This window comes from Chiloscyllium plagiosum, unplaced genomic scaffold (genome assembly GCF_037043375.1).
Source record: "Chiloscyllium plagiosum isolate Xiang-an unplaced genomic scaffold, Cpla_swu_hap1 HiC_scaffold_52, whole genome shotgun sequence".
NCBI lineage: Eukaryota > Metazoa > Chordata > Chondrichthyes > Orectolobiformes > Hemiscylliidae > Chiloscyllium > Chiloscyllium plagiosum.
The window spans coordinates 11,237,942-11,260,066 of record NW_028270190.1 but is presented as its reverse complement, the minus strand read 5'-3'; the positions used below and the strand labels follow the sequence as shown (position 1 = coordinate 11,260,066).

The following is a 22,125-nucleotide window of genomic DNA, read 5'->3' as shown; positions in this document are numbered from 1 at the left end:
GGACACAGCCTTAGAATTAGAGGGGGTCATTTCAGAACAGAAATGCGGAGACATTTCTTCAGCCAGAGAGTGGTGGGCCTGTGGAATTCATTGCCACGGAGTGCAGTGGAAGCCGGGACGCTAAATGTCTTCAAGGCCGAGATTGATAGATTCTTGTTGTCTAGAGGAATTAAGGGCTACCGGGAGAACGCTGGTAAGTGGAGCTGAAATGCGCATCAGCCATGATTGAATGGTGGAGTGGACTCGATGGGCCGAATGGCCTTACTTCCACTCCTATGTCTTATGGTCTTATATCAACAAACACCCCAACTGAGAAACAAGCTTGATTCAAGTATTCCTCCACTGGCATTGCCGCAGAGTTGTGAGTCACCCTACTGTTAATCTGAAAAGGGTTGAGAAATGATTTGAAGAATTTTGTCCAAGTTTCGAGAGTTTGAGCTTCAGGATGAGTTCGAATCGGTTATGGGCTATTTTCCCCTGAGCATCAGAGGCTGAGGGGTCGTTTACAGATATTAACAAAGTCATGCAGGGCCTGATTAAAGCGATCAGCCAAGGTATGTTTTTATAAGTGTAGGGGAAACAGAAACAAGAGAGCAGAGGTTCAAGGTGAGAGTAGAAAGATCTAAAACGTTTTACGTAGAGGATGGCATGTATATGGGACAAGCTGCCAAAGAATGTTTCACGGGTGGGGTACAATTAAAACATTTAAAAAGCATCTAGATGAACAGGAACGATTTACAAAGATATGGACAAGTTGCTGGCAAAGTGTACGAGATCAGTTAAGCATATGCTGTCAGCGAGGCCGAGTAGGATTGACGGGTCTGTTTACGTGCTGTATGACCCTATCTTTATGAGGCAACAACTCGATGACTGCACTCCTTGGGCTCCCGGTACTGAAAAAAAATTCTGCTGTATGTCAAAGTGAGTGTAAATACTGCCACTCATTGGATGGATATTTAAAAAAAAATTCTTGGACAGTGCGCGAGAAGAATTGAACATAACATTCAGATTCAATGCTTAGTAATGTTTAGTGCTTGAATTTTCCCAGTAGGTTAAACATTAAAATGAAAGGAAACATCATCATATTCTTGAATTGATCTCTGAACCTAGCCTGGGTCACGGCGTAGATCCCAGTGTTTGTGCAGCAACTCAGCATCTGGAGAATGAAGCCAATTTCTTGGAAGTGAGGAAGCAGAGGAAAAGTACTACTCAGGTCACGTATCCGCTTAACTAAAGCATTCACAGTGAACACTGCCCACAGCAGAATGAAATTGACAGAAATAGCAAAAAGTAAAATTATGGATTTTCTTCGGCTCTCCATCTCAGTGTCTCTGGGTCTTTCCCCATTCATGTGAGCCCGGAGTCTCCTGCGGGCCCTGCTGCTCACTAAAATGTGTCTTACGGTGAAAATGTTGAGGAGCAGAATCAGTGCAAATGGGATGCAGGGTGTGAAAATATAATGAACAACTTCAATTGCAACCCACAGCATTAAATTCGTATCAGAGACAGACATTCCACAAAACATAGGATAATTGCCAAGTCTATACCTCTCGTTATACATAAAATACCAGGTCAGGTTAATTAAACAGCTCAGCAACGTCACTGCTCCAAGGACCAAAGTCACTGTTTTCTCTCTGCAATACTTCGTTTTCAGCTTCTGGCAAGCAATAGCCACAAATCGATCGAACGTGAATGCCACGGTGAACCAGACAGAACAGTCAGTGACTGCATAAAGAAGGACAGCGTGAATGTTACACACATCTATATAATCCAGGAAAATAAATTCTTCTGGATAAAGAACAGGTATATGTCTCCATATCAAGTCGAGGATCACCACCAGTAGATCTGCTGTTGCCATAGCCACGAGGTACCGAGTCACAGACGTAGAGAGTCCACAGTTTCCACGGGACAGGATCACAATGGTCACTAAATTAACTGAGCGAAATAAGATGTTTTTTAATGCAACAACATGCACGGTGGTGGTAACCCCACAATTCAGCATTTATCCCTGTAACAGCATTGTACATCATCTGTAAGTTACACTGTAGCCTCCTCCAAGCAGAAATTTCAAACCATCTCCACCATTACCTTCAAGGAAAGATGCTGAGGATAAAGGGAATCCAAACACCTGCAATGCTCCCCAATGAACCATGCAGTATCAAATCAAAATCAAAACCCAAGTACCCCATTCCAAATGTCACGATCGGGGCCCTTACACCAAAGGGATTGCACCAGGGAAAGAAGGAACCTCATCAATACTTTGTCTGCTGCAGTTACTGACAGATGATAAATGCTGCATAATCAGAGGAGATAAGTGAACGTGTGTACGTGTCTGAGGCAACATAGTCAAGAGAGCGAGTGAATTAATAAGTGTGGGAAGAGTGTGTGTTTATGCTTGTGTACATGAGTGAGTGTGCATTTGTAACATGAGAATTTATTTGAGGGTTTCTGTGTGTGTGAACATGCAGAAGCACAAGTTTGAGAGTGAGTGTATGAATGCAAGTGTTCGAGAGACAATGTATACAAATGTGAATTTCGGTGACTTGGTGAATGTGTGTGTATGTGAGAGAGAGAAGGGTCTGTGAATGTGTGAATGTGTAATGGTGAGCGAGAGAGTGTGTCAGCGAAATTGTCCATGAAAGAGACAGAGAATCTGGAAGAGAGAGTGTGTGTGTCAATTGAATTCAAGATGGGTGTGTGAGTGGGATAAATCGTGGATGCGTGAGAGAATGAGTGTATCAGAAAAGCTATACATGAGAGGGAGATTGACTGTGTGCGAGCATTTGTCTTTGAGACGGGGTTCATGTGTGACAGTTTATGAGAGAGAGAGAGTGAGTGTGTATGAGGCTGTGAGCGACTTAGTGCGTCTGAGAGAGAATGTAAGAGAATAAGAGATCGTGTTTAGATTAGATTAGATTAGATTACAGTGTGGAAACAGGCCCTTCGGCCCAACAAGTCCACACCGACCCGCCGAAGCGAAACCCACCCATACCCCTACATTTTCCCCTTACCTAACACTACGGGCAATTTAGTATGGCCAATTCACCTGCACATCTTTGGATGGTGGGAGGAAACCGGAGCACCCGGAGGAAACCCACGCAGACACGGGGAGAACGTGCAAACTCCACACAGTCAGTCGCCTGAGGCGGGAATTGAACCCGGGTCTCTGGCGCTGTGAGGCAGCAGTGCGAACCACTGTGCCACCGTGCTGCCCACCGTGTTTGTGGGTGTGTTCGACAGAGAGTCTTTTAGGGAGAGTGAGTATTTTGGGTGAGCGTATGACTGTATATCTGAGTATGTAAAATGTCTGAAATACAGTGTCCAAAGTTACTGAGCTTCATATATTAATTAATAAAAGAAAGCATGAAACCAATGCAGCATATTTCACGCAGTCCATCTTCACAATAACATGAAACGAGATACCAATCACTGTGATATAATTCCAATCATCTCCGCTAGATGCAGTTCAGAATTGTCGAATATGTGGTTAACATCCACCATGCGCACTGAAGGAGTGAACAGGATACAGCAATTCATGCACAAGACAAGATGGAGATTTTTAGAGCGCAGAAATTAGAAATTCGGTAGTGTGGAAATAGGCCATTTTGGCCCAACAACTCCACATTAACTGTCTGAAGAGTAATCCACCCAGATCTATTCCCTGACCCTATAGCTCGAATTTATCCTTACTAATTTACCTAACCTTCGTATTCTTGAACGCGATGGGCAATTTGACATGGCCAAATCATCTCACTTGCACAGTCTTGGATTGTGGGAGGAACAGGAGCACCCAAAGGAAATTCACCTGACACGGGGAGAATATGCAAACTCCCCACAAAGGCCTGGGACTTGAATTTATCCCAAGCTCTCGAAGGAAGCATTGCTAACCACTGAGCCACCGTGCTGTCACAAGAAGGGAAACAATTCAAGAGAATCAGAAATGAGTGGAGCACAATTTGGAGAATTGATATCAGAGGATATCACTTACGAGGGACACTGACAGCAGCAAGTACCGGGAAGTATATCCTCTCGATCTTCTTCAATATGCGTTGTATGATAGCTCTCTCCTCATATATTGAAATTATAATCGCTACATTCATGATGCCTCTCCCGTCAACGGTGCAAAGGTAATTATGTTTAATGCAGCCAGTACACGCTCGTGCTAGTAAAGGGGAATCTTTAAATAGAGCAGAAAGAACAATTCCTCAGGGACATGTTTTTTTTCTGAGTTATCATCGAGTCATCATGAACACCTGAGCTGTGTTAATAGAATTGTTCATCGCGTTTCCCCTCAATGGGCAAATGATTCAAATTAATTTCTTTCAAACCAGATGTATTTTTATTTTAATGTAGCTGAAATACTCTGATGAAAATGAATTCTAAAACTTGCAGGTGTATTACCCACTGGTTTAAAACACACGAGTGTGGGAGGGCAGATGCACAATGTATTTTTTTAAGTGTACATTATTCTGTATTTTAACTCATATATAGGAATCGGGAGAAAACGAACTAATTTTAAAGACCAAAGATTGTTGAAGATACATTTAATAAATAAGTAAGCTCGCACTCATTGTAACTGTTGTCTGAACAGCAGCTAATTCAAGGAATGGAGGCTCAATTGCAGAAGAGCTGACGCCAACGGTTGCGGGAGCTTTCTAAAATAATCCGAGCTTTTTCCAGCACATTGGAATTAGTATCAGAAGGATATGCAATACAGAAAAAAAAGTCGGTTAGTGCCCAACCTCTATCATGATCATAGACAACCAGCAAATTATATGAATCGCATTTTCCTGTACTGAGCCACTGTGCTGCATGTCTTGCACTTGTCCATTAATACTTGTTAAAACCTGAAGGATTTCTGCCTCTAACACTTAAAGGCAGTGCCTTCCAGTTCCTTACCATCATCTGGATGGATGAATTTTGCATCCCCTCTCCTCTAAACATCCTCACACTGAACTTTCATCAATATCCCATGTTCACTGCCCTCCTTCGCGGAAGTCAATCTGCCCTATCTATGGCCCTCGTATCTTTATCATATCCGAATCATGCCCCCACCACCACCGCCATCTGCTATGCAGTAAACAACGCCAGTCTGTCCCATCTTACTTAATGACTAAATATCTCCAAAGCAGGCAATACCCTGATAAATGTCTTCAGCAACATCCTCATAGAGAGTGCATCACAGTTGCAGAAAATGAGGCTGCTGAGGAAGGCTTGTCGAATGGATCGAAGCCTGGAACAGGAAAGGAGCAATCACTTTATTTTTTGTTTTCTATAGACGCCCAAATAACAGGAGAAGAATGGAATAACAGATTCGACAGCAGATCTTTAAAGGTACAAATTTAACAGAGTTGATGTTGTCGTTGACTTCAGTTTCCCCAATATTGATTAGAACCACCCTCGTGCAGATGGCCTAAATGGAGTCGATTTGTCAAATGCGACAAGGCGGAATTGTTGACTCAGTACACAGATAGGCCGACTGCGGTGGAGGCCATCTTGGATTTCGTGCTCGGCAAGGAGCCAAGCCAGGTGTCAGCTCTCTCAGTGGGCGAGCATTTCAGTGACAGTGACTACAACTACCAGAGCCATGGAGAGGGATAGGAGCAGATAGTAGACCAAGGTATTTAATTGTGGGAGGGTCATTATATTGCTATCAAACAAGACCTGTGGAGGGTACATTGGGAACAGTTGCTCGACCAGAAAGGTACAACAGAAATGTGGAGGCTGTTTATGGATAATTTGTTGCGAGAGTGAGATATCTTTATCCCACTGAGCCAGGCATAGAATATTAACTTGAGGAAACAATGGATGATAACAGCAGAGGAGATTTTCGTCAAAAAGAAGAAGGAAGCCTACTTATATTTGAGGAAGCACGGATCTGGCACAGCTCTAGAAATTACACGGTGGTTTGGAAAGAACTCAAAAATGGACTGAGGAGAAATGGAGTGGGTAATAAAAAGCCTTGGTGGGAAGGATTAGCTAAAAGGCAAAATCATACGACACATACATGAGGAATAAGACAATGATCAGTGATAGAATAGACCAATCAGTGATTCTGGAGGGAACGTTTGCATGGAGTCTGAACAGGTAGCGGAAGCCCGAAAGGAGTGTTTTGAATAGAGAGAGGGACCTTGTTGTTATGAAGTTGAAGGTGTAACTTTAAGAGAGAAGGAAAGCTGGCAAGCATTTGTCATGTGACTGCCAATGGAAACATTCAACGTTAAGATGGAACTTTTGCCTGTAACCTACAAGCCTGAATTGTTTTCACAGCATTTCGAATTGTGCCAATCAGTCTAAATTATGGCTCAATATGCAGAAACCCAATCGAATTGAATTTTACTGCTTTGACAATATCGAACCAATGATACGATCCAATATTTGGGTTATATAAAGCATGTTTTGTTGGACAGTCAGCCAGAAAGAGCACTAGCTATCACTTGAAAGACTGCTATCACCACACTCGCTGACAAAGATAACATTTCCTCATATGAAACATCTATGCAGCACATGATCGAAGGCGCCCCAGGAAGATATACGAACAGAGGAAGATGGATAGTGGAAATGACTGCCATTGTCTGGTTTTGAACATTGAATTTCGATAAATTTAATCGTGGTTTTATAGGAAAAGTATATTGTTACAGCTTGGGAAGTCTTTAACAAATCTTTAAGAGAAAAGAAACATATATTTGTAAATAGTTGTTGTTTAATATTCACTTTTAGTGTTAAAGAATAAAATCGATATTTTCTGTCTTTGATACTTTAGCAGATTATGAGGCGGAGTGAGTTTTTCTGTGTCTTTGCTTTAATTAGCAGAAGGGTTTACTCCTGTGCTACGACAGTTTAGGGGCTTACATGAACTGGACAGAGGTACACAGACCCTGTCAGATATTTTGACAGATTTTAACAGATTGTTGGTCGGAAAGATCCTAGCAGATTTGAACATTTGCCAATTAGTGTGCTAGTTCTTTAAATGAAACAGAGATGAGATAATTTCTCAAATTTCAGTTACTTGTGGTTAATTAAATTAAAAATGAGAGAAATGGGTCTTAAAGTTGCTGAAGGATTTCTGGGGTTTGAAGATGCTTCCCAAATTTGCCAAGAATATTTAGAAAGGAAAGAGCACGCTTTTAGAATCAGTGAAGAGGGTAGAAATTGCTTTAATCAAGGATGAAAGTAACTCTGAAATGGTAAGGGAGTGAATCAAGCACTTAGATGTTTCAGAGAAACACACAAGTGCAGTAAAGTTAGAAAACACAACTTACAATTGAGGAAAATGGATTTAGAAGATAAATAAAGAGAGAGAGTGAAAATAAAAGATACAGAAGGTTCTTAACGGAACAGAGAGAGAATAAAGGTGAGGACAAAGTGAGGGAGAAGAAAGGTGCGTACAAAGTGAGAGAGAAGAAAGGTGCGGACAAAGTGAGAGAGAAGAAAGGCAAAAGGTGAGAGAAGTTGAAATTCAGAAATTGCAATTCAGTCAAGAAAGTTAAGTTAACAGGATGGAGATGAAGAGACAAAGTCGTGATAGAAACAAACATTTAAATACGATCACATTTTGATGACAAAGTTGTCGAAGCTTTCTTTATTTCATTTCAAACATTGGCAAGGCAAATAGAGTGGACAGTGGAATTGTCGGTCATGCTGGTTCCGTGTAAACTCGGAGGCAGAACCAGTGAGGTATTTGCTACGCTGTCAGCTGAGGGGTCAAGAGATTATGAAGAGGCCAAATGGGTTGATTTGAGTGCTGGATACATTGGTACCAGAAGTATGTAGACAGCGGTTCAGAAACATAATGAAGAAACCAGGTCAGACATATTTTGAATTGGAAACAATTAAACATAATAATCTTGACACATGGGTGCGGGACTTAAAATAGATAAGACCAATGAGGTTGTCAGAGACATATCTTCTGCTGGAAGTGTTTAAAAATTCAGGTGCAGCGACAGTAAGAATTCATGTGGATGAACAGAAAGTTCAAGAAGTGAGAAATGTCGCAGAGGTGGCAGGTTGCTGCATAGTGTAAAGTTTAGCTTCTGGAAGACTTTCATCCTGTAAGCGATAGAAATTGGGAGAAGGGCAGATCCTCTACTACGAAAAAAAGAGCAGAGAAAACTAGTAATTGTTTACCACTGGTTAAAAAAAGAGAACCCCAAGGGTGGGGAAAGGTGATGAAAGGCTTCAGATTTTTTTTTCTTTCTGTGGTAAAGTTACAGCACTGTTCGTTAAAGAAAGGCACTGTGTGAAAAGATGTGGTAAAAGAGGCTAAGCTAGTAGTATTAGTGAATGCAGTAAAAGAAACCCCAAGAAACGACGAGAAGCTGTGGGAGAGTGCAGAGCCCAGAAAGGGGCTTGGTATGGGGCTCGTGACTGATCTCTATCAAGAATTCATCTCAAAGCGTAAGTTTTGTTCAGAAGCAACAGAGGGAGAAGGAAAGTAAGTTATAATTTTGAGAGATACAGAATCTAACCAGTTTCAAATAGTACGAGTTGAACGTATTTGCATTCTTCCTGACCTGGTACCTGATAGAGTGGCAATTTCTGGGATAGATGGGCAGAAATTCGGCGTAACCTATGTAAGGTCAGGTTGGAGTGCCCACTCAAGACCGGAGAAGTAACGTGGGAGTGATTGTCAGATTGTCAGTTCCAGGAATTCAGCTTGTTCTTGGTAATAGTTACGCAGAATCCAAGGTGGGAGTGACACCACTTGTTTTGGAGGAGCTCCGTGACGACCAGGAAACTGAGGAGGTAAAACAAAAATACCCTGAAATTTTCCCAGACTGTGTAGTAACCAAATTCAACCACCATAAGGCAAAGTCCGAAGCAAACGAAAAGGAGAGAAATGATGGAGTAGACGTTCAGTTGGCGTACATCCTGGTTGGCATAATGCTGCAGGGAAAATCTAAACAGGCAGAGGGTCAGGCAGAAGTGCTCAGTGCTGAAAGGCTCTTGGGCTTACAATAGACAGAAGAGACAATTTTTAAAAAATGATGCATACTCAGAAAAGGACTCAGAGAACATTCCTGAGGGCTATTGCCTGAAAGATAGAATCCTAAGAAGAAAATGGAGAAAACAGCAGGTTAATGCAGAGGAGAAATGGACTGAAGGGCAATTGATTATGTTTCCGGTAGCATACAGGCAGGAGGTTTTACGGGTACCACATAAACGACCTGCATGATGTCACCTAGGGGTACGCAAGACTCAGGCTAAGGTACAAAAAAGAATTATTGCCTGGAATTCACTAGGATGTGGTAAGATTTTGCCATGCATGTCACGCATGTCAAATAGTATATAAGCCACAGTCAGTACTAAAATCAACAGCTTTGTTGCCAATTCCTGTACTGAAACAACCTTCCACGAGGGTTGTCATTGACTGAGTAGGTCGCCTCCAAAAATGTAAACATGGGAAAGTGTACTTGTCTATCATAATGGAATTGCTTACCAGATTTTCAAAGGCAATGCAATGAGGTAGTATAAAGGCAAAAAGGATGTTCGAGGAGTTAGCCATTTTCTTCACACGGTATGGGCTTCCCAGAGAAATTCCATCAGACCAAGTGACGAATTGTACTAATAATCATTTCAAGGAAGCCCTGGATAGTTTAGGTATACAACAATTTAAATTAATTGTATTCCGTTGTGAATCCCAAGGAGCTTTAGAAAGCTGCCATCAGACCCTGAAGACCATGCTAACATCATGCTATCTGGATTATCCAAATGGTTGCAATAAAGGTGCACCATCGGTATTGTTTGCTGTTCGATATACCCCAAATGGATCTACTTAGTTCACCGCCTTCCAGTTAACATTCTGGCATGAAGTTAGAGGCCATTTGAATTAATTAATGCGACATTGATAGGAATATAACTCAGAGATTTGATTCTTGGATGATGTACCAGAGGTAAGGGAGAGATTAAATCGGATAGGCGAGTTAGCTAAACGGCATCTACGAAAGACACAGCTTATAATGAAGCAGGGGGCACATAAAAACTGAAATTCCGACGTCTTCCTTGGGGGCTGACGTATTAGTATTGTTACCAGGCGAAGGAGATCCGTTCAAGTCAGGTTTTGTGGTCCTATCAAAGTGAGACAAAGTGGGGACAGATGAGCTATGTGGTAAAGATGCCACATAGAAGAAAAAAACCGTATCGTGAATGTCAAGTGAATATGTTGAAGCTGATTATAATCGAGAGAATTCACTTGAAAACAGGTGTTAATTACTTCCTAACAGAGTGAGAATAAAATCCCGATGATGTGGAGTTTGATGTGCCTTCAAATACGTTCATATTGAAGTCTTCAAGAAGTGGCTTAAGTTTAAACTATCTGTCTTAGAAGCAAAGAACACAGCTGGAAGATTATTTTAAACGGCAATATGAGGACACATGTAGGAATAAGATGGGAGGACTTACGATATTGTCCATCACCCAGACGTAGGGAATGGTGTTCAGATAAAATAACAGTCTGAATCCTTGCAAAGCCACACACATCCCCAAGAACGTGGATGCGATGCTCAATGAAGATATCATCGAACTATGTCAGATAGAGTGGAGTTTGCCTATCCTGTTGTTTCCCAATCCTGGCGGGACTCAATGATTTTTTGTGGACTATCGGAAGTTCAACGCCATAACAAATTGTGACGTATACCCAAAACCTAGATTAGAGTACAGCATGGAGAAAGTTGGACAAGCCAATTATATCACTAAGTTGGACTTACTGCATCGTTATTGTCAGGTCCATTTATCAAAGAAAGCGAAAGAAAGTTCTGTGTTTCCCAAACCTGATGGGAATATCAACACCATGGAACGCAAAGCCAAAAGCCACGAAGGAATTTCCACGACCAACTTCGAAGAAAGAGGTACATCGATTTTTTGTGATGAAGCAGAATCAACAGCACATTTCTTCTAAACCTAAGCAGTGTAGTGGCACCATTAACACTTTCACTGAAGAACAACACAACATTTCGCTGGACAGAACATTGCCAAAGGCACTTGACTACTTAAAAGCAATCTTAACAACCGCACCACTTTTAGCTACACCAAGCGTTTTGAAACCTTCGAAACTGCAATCAATTCTAATGATATCAGTGTTGGAACTGTACTGCGACAGGAAGATGATGATGGAATTCAACTGCTAATTGGTTACTTTTCAAAGAAAATCAATACCAACCAGAGAAAATACTCTGACATCGAAAAAGAATGATTCCGTTTTGTACTGGCTTTACAACATTTAATGTTTATGTCATTAACAATGTGATGGAGACGGGTGTGCACAAGATTCACAATATTGTTATATCCTTGGAACAATCTAAAGACATGAATATGAGACTATTTCATTTGAGTCTTACGCTACAGAGTTTTAATTTGCAAATCATACATCTTGGTGTTCATAGGAATGTGTTAGCAGATGGATAACATCGAACAGATACCAATGTCATATTAGCTTGTAAATACGCATGCACACTTTATATGTTTATGTGTGTATGTATGTGTATATATACATAGCTAGATACATGCACATAAACTCATACACACACACATATATATAATTTTTATAATATAAAATATATATAACCATATTTTTTTCTCGATTTATTTTTAAACCCAATTATCATGACATACATAGAGCATTAATCTAAGTTCATATTAACATATATATATATATATATATATATATATGTGTGTGTTCATATGAACTTAGATTAATGCTCTATGTATTTCATGATAATTGGGTTTAAAAATAAATCGAGAAAAAATTATGGTTCTTCTCTTCCCATAAGGCGGACGTGTAATGAAGTTGACGACATGTAATGTACCGTTAACATAAAGTGAAACCTTCAAGCACCTGCCATGTGAGTGACTCGCAGGCAGATTGCACTGGACAATTTAAAGATGTAACATTAATATGTAAACTTTGGATGTCACCGAGATACCTCAATTGATTTCACAGCGGTTCAAATTTAACCAATCAGCTGACATTATGCCTTGAGTTACTAAATCCAAATTCATTTGAATTTCATACTTTTGACAACATTGAATGAATGAAAGATCCGATTATTGAGTTATAAAACGCATGTATTCTGGACAGTTAGGCTGAATAAGTAATACCACCCATTTCAAGTACTGCTACTCAGCATATTCTCTGTCAAATTTACTTTTTCACCTGAAACATCTTTGCAACAGAACACCAAAGATGACTGAGAGAACAGCAGAGAAATCACGCCGTATGAGGCACACCAGAGGAACAGCTTCATCAATAGAATGAAGAACGAAATAGCGAAAAAGATAAAAGACTCATGTATTACCTGGGACATGAGAAAGCTGAATTTGATAGAACAACATGCGATACATGCTGAAAAATTGCTTAGCCAAGAGAAGGATAAGCGGAAGCTAAAGATGGAACTGCATGCACATAAAGCTCAGCTACCTATGATGCAAATGGTCACGCAGCCGTTGGAGAGAGGTGCTGCAGGAAGAGACAGAGGCAGAGGTGGATGTCGTGGAAGAGAAGGAGGTCGTGGAAGTTGTCGCAGAAGAGGGGCCGGCAGAGATAAATCTGGCGGGTGCTTTGTGTGTGGAGCAATGGACCACTGGGCGAGATAGTGCCCACACAGACAGCCTCAATCGGCCCTGGAGGCTGGACAGCAGGATGATTGACAGTGGAAGGCTGAGGTGGAAGTCGGAAGCTCACAAAGTACAGTAAGCCTCTTTCCTTTATGCTTGGCAAGAAGACTCGCTTATGCTAATCTCTTCTACTAACCTTCCAGGCAATGAGACATGTCACACCTCTACTTTCAGCGCTGAGATTGAGAAGTGTGGACAGTTTGTCCAATATCACAATGATGCGTATAAGTCAATGCCCAACTCTATGTTATATGTTGATTGTACATCAGATACCTTTTTGGAAGATAAAGGGGCAACATATTCATTTCTTAAATTAAGCCAGTTTAGACAATCGACACAAATAAAGATGAGTGAAAGGTTCCTGAACATATCACCTGGTGACAGGTGGCAGGATTTGGGTCCATGGGTGCTAAGGGCACAAAGAACGAAAGGGTGGGTCTTCATGGACGATGTGGGTGTCTGGTTCAATGCAGATATGCGGACATATGAGAAGAAAGTTAATTGGCTAACTCAGGCAGATAGGACCATCCAGGTAACCCCAACTAGCCCTGAAAAGCCTTAGGGTATAGCCTAAGATAGAAGCCTCAGACCTAAGATTAAAAATGGCCCCTATTGAGTTGTGGGCAAAGGGCAAACATGATATGTGGCTTAGACGGGTCTGTGAGCCCAGAAGGGTAACTCCGAAGTCTGAATAACGTCCTTGCAGAGCACAATACCCGTTAAAACCCGAAGCCATAGAAGGAATTACTCGAGTCTTTGAAACCCGCCTGAAGGTTGGAGTGATAATCCCCTGTGAAAACTCACTGGTGAGAAACCCCCATTTTTCCGGTGAAGAAAGCAAACATTCCTGGTGAACCGGAGGAATGGATGTTTGTTCAAGACGTGCAGGTAATCAATAGCGCTGTTCTGCCGCGCGCCCCAATAGTTCCTAACCCCCATACTATATTGGCTCAACTTCCACCGGACAGTAAATGGTTCTCTGTTGTGGATTTAGCAAATGCCTTCTTTAATGTACTGGTGCACCCAGATAGTCAATTCTGGTTCGCGGTTTCATTCAAAGTTAAACCATATACCTTCACGCGACTTTGTCAAGGTTACTGTGTATCCCCCACCATATATAATGAGGGTCTACGCAGGAGTCTGGAGAGTCTTGCTCTAACCCCTGAGTCAGCGCCTTTGCAGTATGTAGATAATTACTTGATAGCGGCACTAACAAAGGAACAATGTGAGAATGATACCGTTGCACTGCTCTGCCATCTAGCAAGGGAAGGCACAAAGGCAGACTCACAAAGCTACAATTTGCACAACAACAGGTGAAGTTTTTAGGTCATGTAATATCTCAACACGGGAAGGCTATTGGTCAAGACAGAGTTCAAGCAACCCAGCAAATTCAAAAACCTCACACGAAGAAACAATTACTAACCCTTTTGGGCATGTGCTCCTACTGTAGAACGTTTATCTCACATTACGCAACCCTTGAGGCTTCCCTTCGTGACACAGTCCATCGCAAAAGTTTGCAGAACCAGTGTCCATTGCAGTGCACCCCAAAGGACGAGAGTGCCTTTGCTGAATTCAAAACGCACTCCGAACTACACATCCGCTGGGGATTCCGATTCCAAACAAGTCTTTTGTACAAACAGTAGATGAGAAGCGTGGCTGCATGGTATATGTGCTGTTGCAGGATCATGAGGGAAGATTGAGGGCGGTAGCGTATTTTTTATCTAAACTAGACCCCGTAGCGACAGGATTGCCGAAATGCCTGGACGGCGTGGCTGCAGATGAAAAAGCTGTTGTAGTGTCCAGGGATATAATTGGCTATTGTGAATTAATCCGTCTGGTCCCACATGCAGTATCCTTCTTGCTTTCCGAGCAAAGGACCACACACATTTCAGCAGCACTTTGGCTCAGATAGAATACTGTGTTCTTGGAGATGCCTAACATTACAATAAAGCGATGTAACGGCCTTAACACTGCTAGCCTTCTCCCCACAGAAGGAGGCGGATACCCACATGATTGTGTCGCTGTTAACTAATGAGATTTGCAGCCCCAGACCAGATTTGCCGGATTCACCAGTTCAGAAGGCCGATATGGAGATTTTTCTGGATGTGTCAGCGTTCGCGAGCAAGGACACATGCCAGAATTGTGTCTGGTATGCTGTAGTGACTACCCAGGAGATTCTGAAAGCGGGATCACTCCCTTCTCATCTGTCAGTGGAAGCAGTGGAGTGATTGCCTTGACTGAGGCCTGTAAATTGGCTGAGGGAAAGACAGTGAATATTTCCACCGATAGCAGATATGCATTGGGGGTTGTACATGATTTTGGAACCCTGTGGAAACACAGGGGCTGTGTGTAAGTGTGAAGCCCACACAAAAAATAGTGATTTTATTTCTGAAGGCAATGCAAGGGCAGATTCAGCAGCAAAAACAGCAGCCGAGCAGCTAATAAGTGAGCAGATTGACAGATGTATGACAAACATTTGTATCCCAACAGCAGACGTCCGGGAGTTACAGTTACAGGCCACACTGGAAGAAAAGCGTGAGTGGATGAAAGCAGGATGCAGTGTGAGGGAAGGAATATGGTGTGGCCACAATGGTAAACCCTGTCCACCAGGATCATAATTTCCGTTCTATGCCAAACTGACACACGGTAAGGACCATGTGTCAAAGGGGGTGATGTATGACAATATTTCGGCTTATTGTTGCACTAAGGGTTTTACTCATTACTCCAAGAAATATTGTGAGCGTTGTGTTATCTGTGCAACTAATAATGTGGGGAGGGGAATTCAGATAAGTCAGGCAGCACACCCCACACCCCAAAACCCTTTTGAACATTTACAGGCGGATTTTATTGAACTAACACCCAGTGAAGGGAAAAGGTATTGTCTGATAATAGTTGATATATTTTCCAAATGGATGGAAGCATTCCCCACGTCTAATCAGGATGCCAGTGCAATAGCCAAAGCTTTGCTAACTGAGATAATTCCTAGATGGGGCAACCCTGAATGGCTTAGTCGCGACAATGGGATACCATTTGTCAATAATGCCTTAAACCAGATCAGTGATTACTTGGGAATAAACCTGAGACAACACTGTGCCTACCACCCAACGAGTGGTGGGGCAGTGGACAGAGAAGATGCTACCCAAAAAAATAAATTGACAAAATCTCGTGAGGGACTAGGGGTAACATGGACAAATGCACTTCTGATTGTGTTAATGTATCTGAGATCTAGGAGAAGAGGAAAAGCTAATCTTAGCCCGTTTGAGATTTTGTTTGTTGGACTGCCCAACACAGGAAATGGCCACAAGACCTAAGGTAAGACAGATAACAGGCCATTGTGAGGATAAGATGTTTTGTTACTGTATAAAAGTATCTACACTTTTATCTCAAATACAGAATCAAATGAAAGCAGCGTTACCCCAACCGGGTTAACGGAAGGGAAGCTGCACGATCTAGAACCAGGAGACTGGATAGTGGTGAAAGACTTCAGGAGGAAAACCTGGAAGGCGAAGACGTGGCTTGGACCGTTTCAAGTGCTCCTTGCAACACAGACAGCAGTTAAGATCGCAGAAAGAGCCACGTGGATACACGCCAGTCATTGCAAGCGTGTAGCTGGACCTGAGTAGACGTGGGACAGCACCATAACCAATTAAGTGCAAGTAGTGAACAGAAGCCTCATACAAATATGGGGATGCCCCAGCTCAAACTTTTAGCAAGCGCCCTGGTAGGACTATTCATAACGGTAGGGACATCTGTGATGCAGCTGCACAGAGTAATCTTAACTGAGGGAACTAAGGGGACCTTCACATGCGACACATGGCGGTTTAGAAACCAGGACGACTATAAATGGGATAATAAATATTTACGAAGGGATACTTGTGGCTCCGGTGACTGGCACTTAGAAGTAGCCACCACGGCCAAAGGGACAACTGACACGGGAAATAGATATTCTATCATCAAGGTTGGAGGTGCCAGAGCACGGGTGGCAATATCAAAGACTCAGAAGAGCGATGAGGGCGTCTGGCATAGATCGTTCTCCGACATCTATAGACAGGTGAATATAGTAATACAGTCGCCTCCCCGAGATGCAGTGCAGAAGGTCCTACAGAAGATCGTTGCACGAGGGCATCTCAACCTATCAAACCTAATCAAGGACCTGAATCCAAGCAGGGTGGAGGGCATTAATGTCTTACACGAACGCGGAGGGAGTTGACCGAGGCATAATAGCGAGTCTAACGCGGTTGTGGAATTGGCCCTCCAGGAGATAAATGTCGTAACGGCAATAGATTGCAAAGTGTGGAGGGCCATTGCTAGATGTGAAGAGAACAGAGCATGTGTTTTTTTCCCTAATACAATACCAGAGATTAGACGTCGGCCACACTTGTTGAATATGCTTGCACATAGCCCAACGGTGGACTGCCGAACCAATCACAGAGATCCTGGCGAGAAATGCTAGCTGCCTGCTTCTGCGGGCGGCAACCACCGTGACCCTGATAGCGGGAGCAATAACGGCAAATCTCGCGGCACCACCCGAACTCAAGGCTAACTGCAGTCCCAAGGCTGACACGCTTCCGACCACAGCTTTCCAAATAGTCGAAGGCAGGGGAGAAATCTGCATTTGCATAAATCAGGGGAAACTACATTTGGGCATCTCGCAGTGTACTATGACGCAGTACTTGAACAATGACTCTTGCTCAGCAACTAAAGTGAATGGTACGATCATCAACATTACGTGTTCCTTTATCAATAATCAGACCATAATGGCGGGCATATGCAAAATGTTAGGTACCTCATGCTGTTTTAATATTCCTGATGAGTCCCAGAATAACACTAGTGTAATAAATCATAAGAAGGCGGCGATACGACCGCCTCCCTCAACAGATGATTCCTGGTTCCGATGGCTCACCTCCATCTGGGGAGAATAGGGGCATTGGATCCTAAATGTTCTACAAGTTATAGGAATGATCATAATCATTGTGCTTTGTAAAGGATTCGGCTTGTGTAACTACGTATACCATTTGCTTATGAGTGCATTTGGATACCAAATGGTAAAACGATCAGTGGCCCCACAGCAGAAAGATTGGAGTGTGAGGACTCCATCATACTTTGACTTTGAAGTGTGTGACGTGTGAAAATGGGCAATGTACAGGGCACACCAGAGCAAGTGATGATACTACCACAAAGCTGTGTTACAGATCGGTAGTTTCTGAGGAAAGGCCTGGTGCTCCCTCAGCAATGTGATCTATAGCCATCTGGCTCTGCACATTTTTTTTTGTGTCTGTCATTGTTGTCATAAAGTGATAAAAAAGAGGGGAAACTTAATGGAAAATTAACATTTATTTGAAATCTGAGAAAGAATACTTTGCAAAGTTTTGCAGGCAGGCAGAAAAGCAAAGTCAGGAAAAATGTAAAAGTTAAACCAGACTCACAGTCGTCTCAGAAGGACAGTCAACTATCTTATCAACAGTCAAGGAGTGAGAAAAACAACTCAATGTGTGGAAAGGAGCTCGAATGTTCCCAGATGTGATAAGAGTAAGCGAAGTTTAGTATAAAGGGAAAATGTGAAAGCTATTCAGGCACCCCTTAAATGATGCATTTTGGCAAATGTTTTGCGTCGATTCTGCAGAATCCGAATAAACGTTTTCTTTTCCTTTGATAGCCTTTGAGTCGACTCAATTTAATTTTCACGACACAAGCAGGAAAGATTTCAGAGACCAATCCATACAGGAACCATTTGCTGAAGCTTGATTGCATCCTCTCGACTGCAGAATCTCATAACTGCCTTTGCTAAAACGAAACCAAACGAGAAAAGACATGAACTTAGAGAACTGGCCACTCCCTACCATTGTTGAACTCTGTCACATAGAAGCCTCTTGGTTTGCTCCGTACATCGAGGATGTGTGTTCCAGATAGAAAAAGCTGGGAACTGACCGGATGAATCGGGACTTAGGAGGAGATAATGGTTGGAGCGACATACCTGGGTGTTTATAAACCAGGCCTTGGTAGCTGTACTTCATTTTGACGTGCGGATGGAGCTAAGCACTGAGTATCAGAAGTATTCTGGCTGTTTCCGTCTCTGAGTCTCTGTGTGTGAGAGAGGCCGTGTAGGTACGGCTGGAATCTCAAATCCAGGATACAACGTTATGCCACCCCCTTCACTGAAACAGTTCCAGGGTGAGCCAAACCACAGGAGAAATTTCTGTCATTCACGGGGGAGTCGGATTGTGTGAAAGCACCGAGAGAGAGAGAGAGGGAGAGAGAGAGCTCAGACCCTCAGGAAAATTGAATAGCACCTCTTCAGACATCGTGCCTTTCCTGAACTACTGTCTCTCTGACTAATCTCTCTGACCAGGGAAATGTTTGGTCAACGAGAGCACCACGGCTGCTGATGAACACCGTGCTGGGACATCCTGACAGTCATGCTATTTAAAATCAAAGAAGGATGTTTTAATCCTTCAGTCTTATTTGTCGAATATTTATGTGGCGTGAACATTACTTGCCATTTGTAAGACTGAGCTGGCAATGTGATCAGAAGCTGTGTGAGGTTGACAGGACACATACCTTAATAGGTTATTGCTGATTACATTACTGCTGACAAATGTCCTTGTTGTATTTGAATATGGACTCTTTCAGGAATGGTTTTTTTCAGTGAACATTCACACGTCTGACCTGATGATTGAATGAAGGCCATTGCAGCACCTGGAAAAGATTGAGCGTTGAACATTCTCGATCCTGAGAAATAGTTGCAGAGTTCTCCTGGAGTTCCAATTACAGACACTGACAAAAATCATATTTTTTCTGGTGATAATTCCAAACAGGACAGGACCTCCCCTACATTCCAAATCATTAAAATTTTATTCGGGATACTACTGTCACACACTGTTAAATGGTTCCTCGATGTTAAGAGTAATTATTCCCACTGCTGCTTTGTCATTCCTCTTTTGCGAACTGAGCTGGCAATGTGGTCAGTAGCTATGTGAGCTTGGCGGGACACTAACTGAACTCCCCTGAGTAGGGTATTGATGATTGATTACATTACTGCTCACACCTTGCTTCACATTTACATGGTCGATCATACACCGATGTGTCAGTGACTGGCTGCAATGCAAGGCGTCCTGCTTTTATTTACAGGACATAGTTGGGCGGTTTATCAAACTGTTGGTAGGTGTTAGTGTTATTGATGGAATGGAACAGCTTGGCTAGAGATATGGCAATCTCTGGAATTCAGTCACAGTTTCCAGTGTCTCGAGTCATTTCTTGATTTCGAATGGAGTGAACGGATTTGTCTGAGGATTGGGGTCTCTGACGCTGGGTCCTACTGAATGAGGCAGAAATGGATTACCTGCTCAGTCCTTCTGGCTGACGATTGAGTTTTTTCTTTCATTCATGGCTAGGCAGCGTTTCTTGCCCATCGCTAATTGCCCAGAATAAGAGTCAACCACCTTGCTGTGTGCCTGGGGTCACATGTAGGCCGAACAGGGAGGGATGGCAATTTCCTTCCCTAAAGGACATTCGTGGCCCAGATGGTATTTTTCTGACAATAGACAATGGTCCATTTTAGACTCTTAATGCCAGATTCTTATTGAATTCAAAGTCCACCACCTGCCCAGGTGGGATTCAAAACTGCATCCCCAGAACATTCGTGGGTCCTCTGGATGAATAGTCTCTGGATGATAATACCGCGAGGTCATCACCGCCCCATGTTGTAAATGCAACAATTTTATTTGTTCCCTGACGTCCCCCTATAAGCGGAGATTCCATTGTTGGAGAGAAGCCTCCTCCTCCAAGGTCCATTATATTTTATGACTACATGAGGCAGGAACACAGATCTGAACCATTGTATGTGGGATCATTGAGCTCTGCCCAACACTTGCTGCTTAAGCTTTTTATGCATGCATGTCGGCCTATTTTGTAAGTGAAGACAATAAGAGTTTCTCCAGTTTTACCCCACGTCTCAAGGTCTGGCTGGCGCTGCTCCCGGCATGTCATTCTGAATTCTTCACTGACCCACAGTGGAACACACTGCCTTAACGGTTGCCGCAGAGCGGGCGGTATGCTGAGCCGTGAGCTTGCAGAGTGTATGAGTTGTGCAGAGCACGATTTAGCTGCTGCCAAAAACGCACTTGCACCTCATGGACGTCTCGTCATTAGTTGCCCGATCTGGTTAAAGTCTGTCCATTCAGCACATACGTTGCTACATGGCATGGTGGGGAGGATCGACAAAATGTGAAGGTGGACCTTCCTACCCACAAGGTCTATACAGTGGCTAGTCTTGGCGATATATTAAATGGAGAGTTGTACCTACAGCATTCCATTTGGTTATGATGAGGTCAAATATATGTTTTCCTTTTACTGACTCCCCCATAACCTGCCTCAGAGCAGTCCAGCAGCCACAAGATCCAACATCAATGCTGAGCACTTTGTTGACTATGTATCAAAGAGCTGCCTCCATCTGCCTGGCTGCGTCTTGTCAGTGGGACAAACCCGACCAGAGATGGTGGTGATGTTGTCTGGTAAATACTCCTGCTCACAGAATCCTGCATTACAGACAATGTCTGACTGTTGTTTGATTGGTCTGTGGGAAATATATGGCAGGTCACTTTTACACTTTTTACAATGAAGAGCTAATATCACATTATTTCTTATGTATTTTTTTAAAAAATCAAACATCATTGTTTTTGGACAAAATTGGTTGAATTGTACAATAATTAAGTTACCAGAATACACAGCTAGCTATGACACAATTCCTACTATTACCCAACTCAGTGACTGTACTAAACAGCTGATTCATGTTCAGATCAGTGAACACATCATCTTGCAGTCAGCAAAGCTGTTGAAAATGGCATTGATGAGAGCATCAATTAAGACACAGTGCCACGACTTCTATGTGACCATCTACAAAATCTGTCCAAACCTCTTTCAAACTGGAACTGGACAGTTATTCACACAATCCCTCAATACGTTTTATGAACATAAATCACAGTAAGGGCCTTTCAAATGATGGGTCTCGTTATCATACCTAAGAGTAAATTATTCTTAAGTGCAAGGACTTTGAAAATATACGAACATTTTGCTTGTACTAATATTGTGTGTTAATAGTCACACAAACATATCCACAGAACAGCACTACCGTGTGTTTGAACATTCTACAGTCGCATACGAATACATTTTCAAACGATTCTATCCATTTCACAACTCAGTAATGTTAGATTAGATTACCTATAGTGTGGAAACAAGCCCTTTAGTCCAAAGAGTCCACACCGACTGTCCGAAGAGCAACCCAGCCAGACCCATCTCCCTCTGACCAATGAACAAACACGATGGGCATTTAGCATTGCCAATTCGCCTGACCTGCACATCTTTGGACTTTGGGAGGAAACCCACGCAGACACAGGACGAATGTGCAAAGTCCACACAAACAGTCCCCAAGGCAGGAATTGAACCTGGGACACTGGTGCTGTGAGGCAGCAGTGCTCACCACTGAGTCACTATGTCAGTCAATATGACATGTGAATG

The 22,125-nt window shown here is 42.7% G+C and overlaps 1 protein-coding gene across 1 annotated transcript; it reads right to left on the bottom strand.

The window, feature by feature from the left end:
• Nucleotides 1–1,027: 1,027 nt before the first annotated feature.
• On the bottom strand, nt 1,028–1,858 carry LOC148134792 (neuropeptides capa receptor-like). Its single transcript, XM_087985366.1, has one exon. The coding sequence runs from the start codon at nt 1,856–1,858 to the stop codon at nt 1,028–1,030; it is 831 nt and encodes a 276-aa protein (XP_087841492.1).
• Between the last annotated feature and the right edge of the window lie 20,267 nt (nt 1,859–22,125).

Bases quoted from the DNA above. Each gene is read 5' to 3' on its own strand.
- LOC148134792 (XM_087985366.1), bottom strand. From the start codon at position 1,858: ATGGCAACAGCAGATCTACTGGTGGTGATCCTCGACTTGATATGGAGA.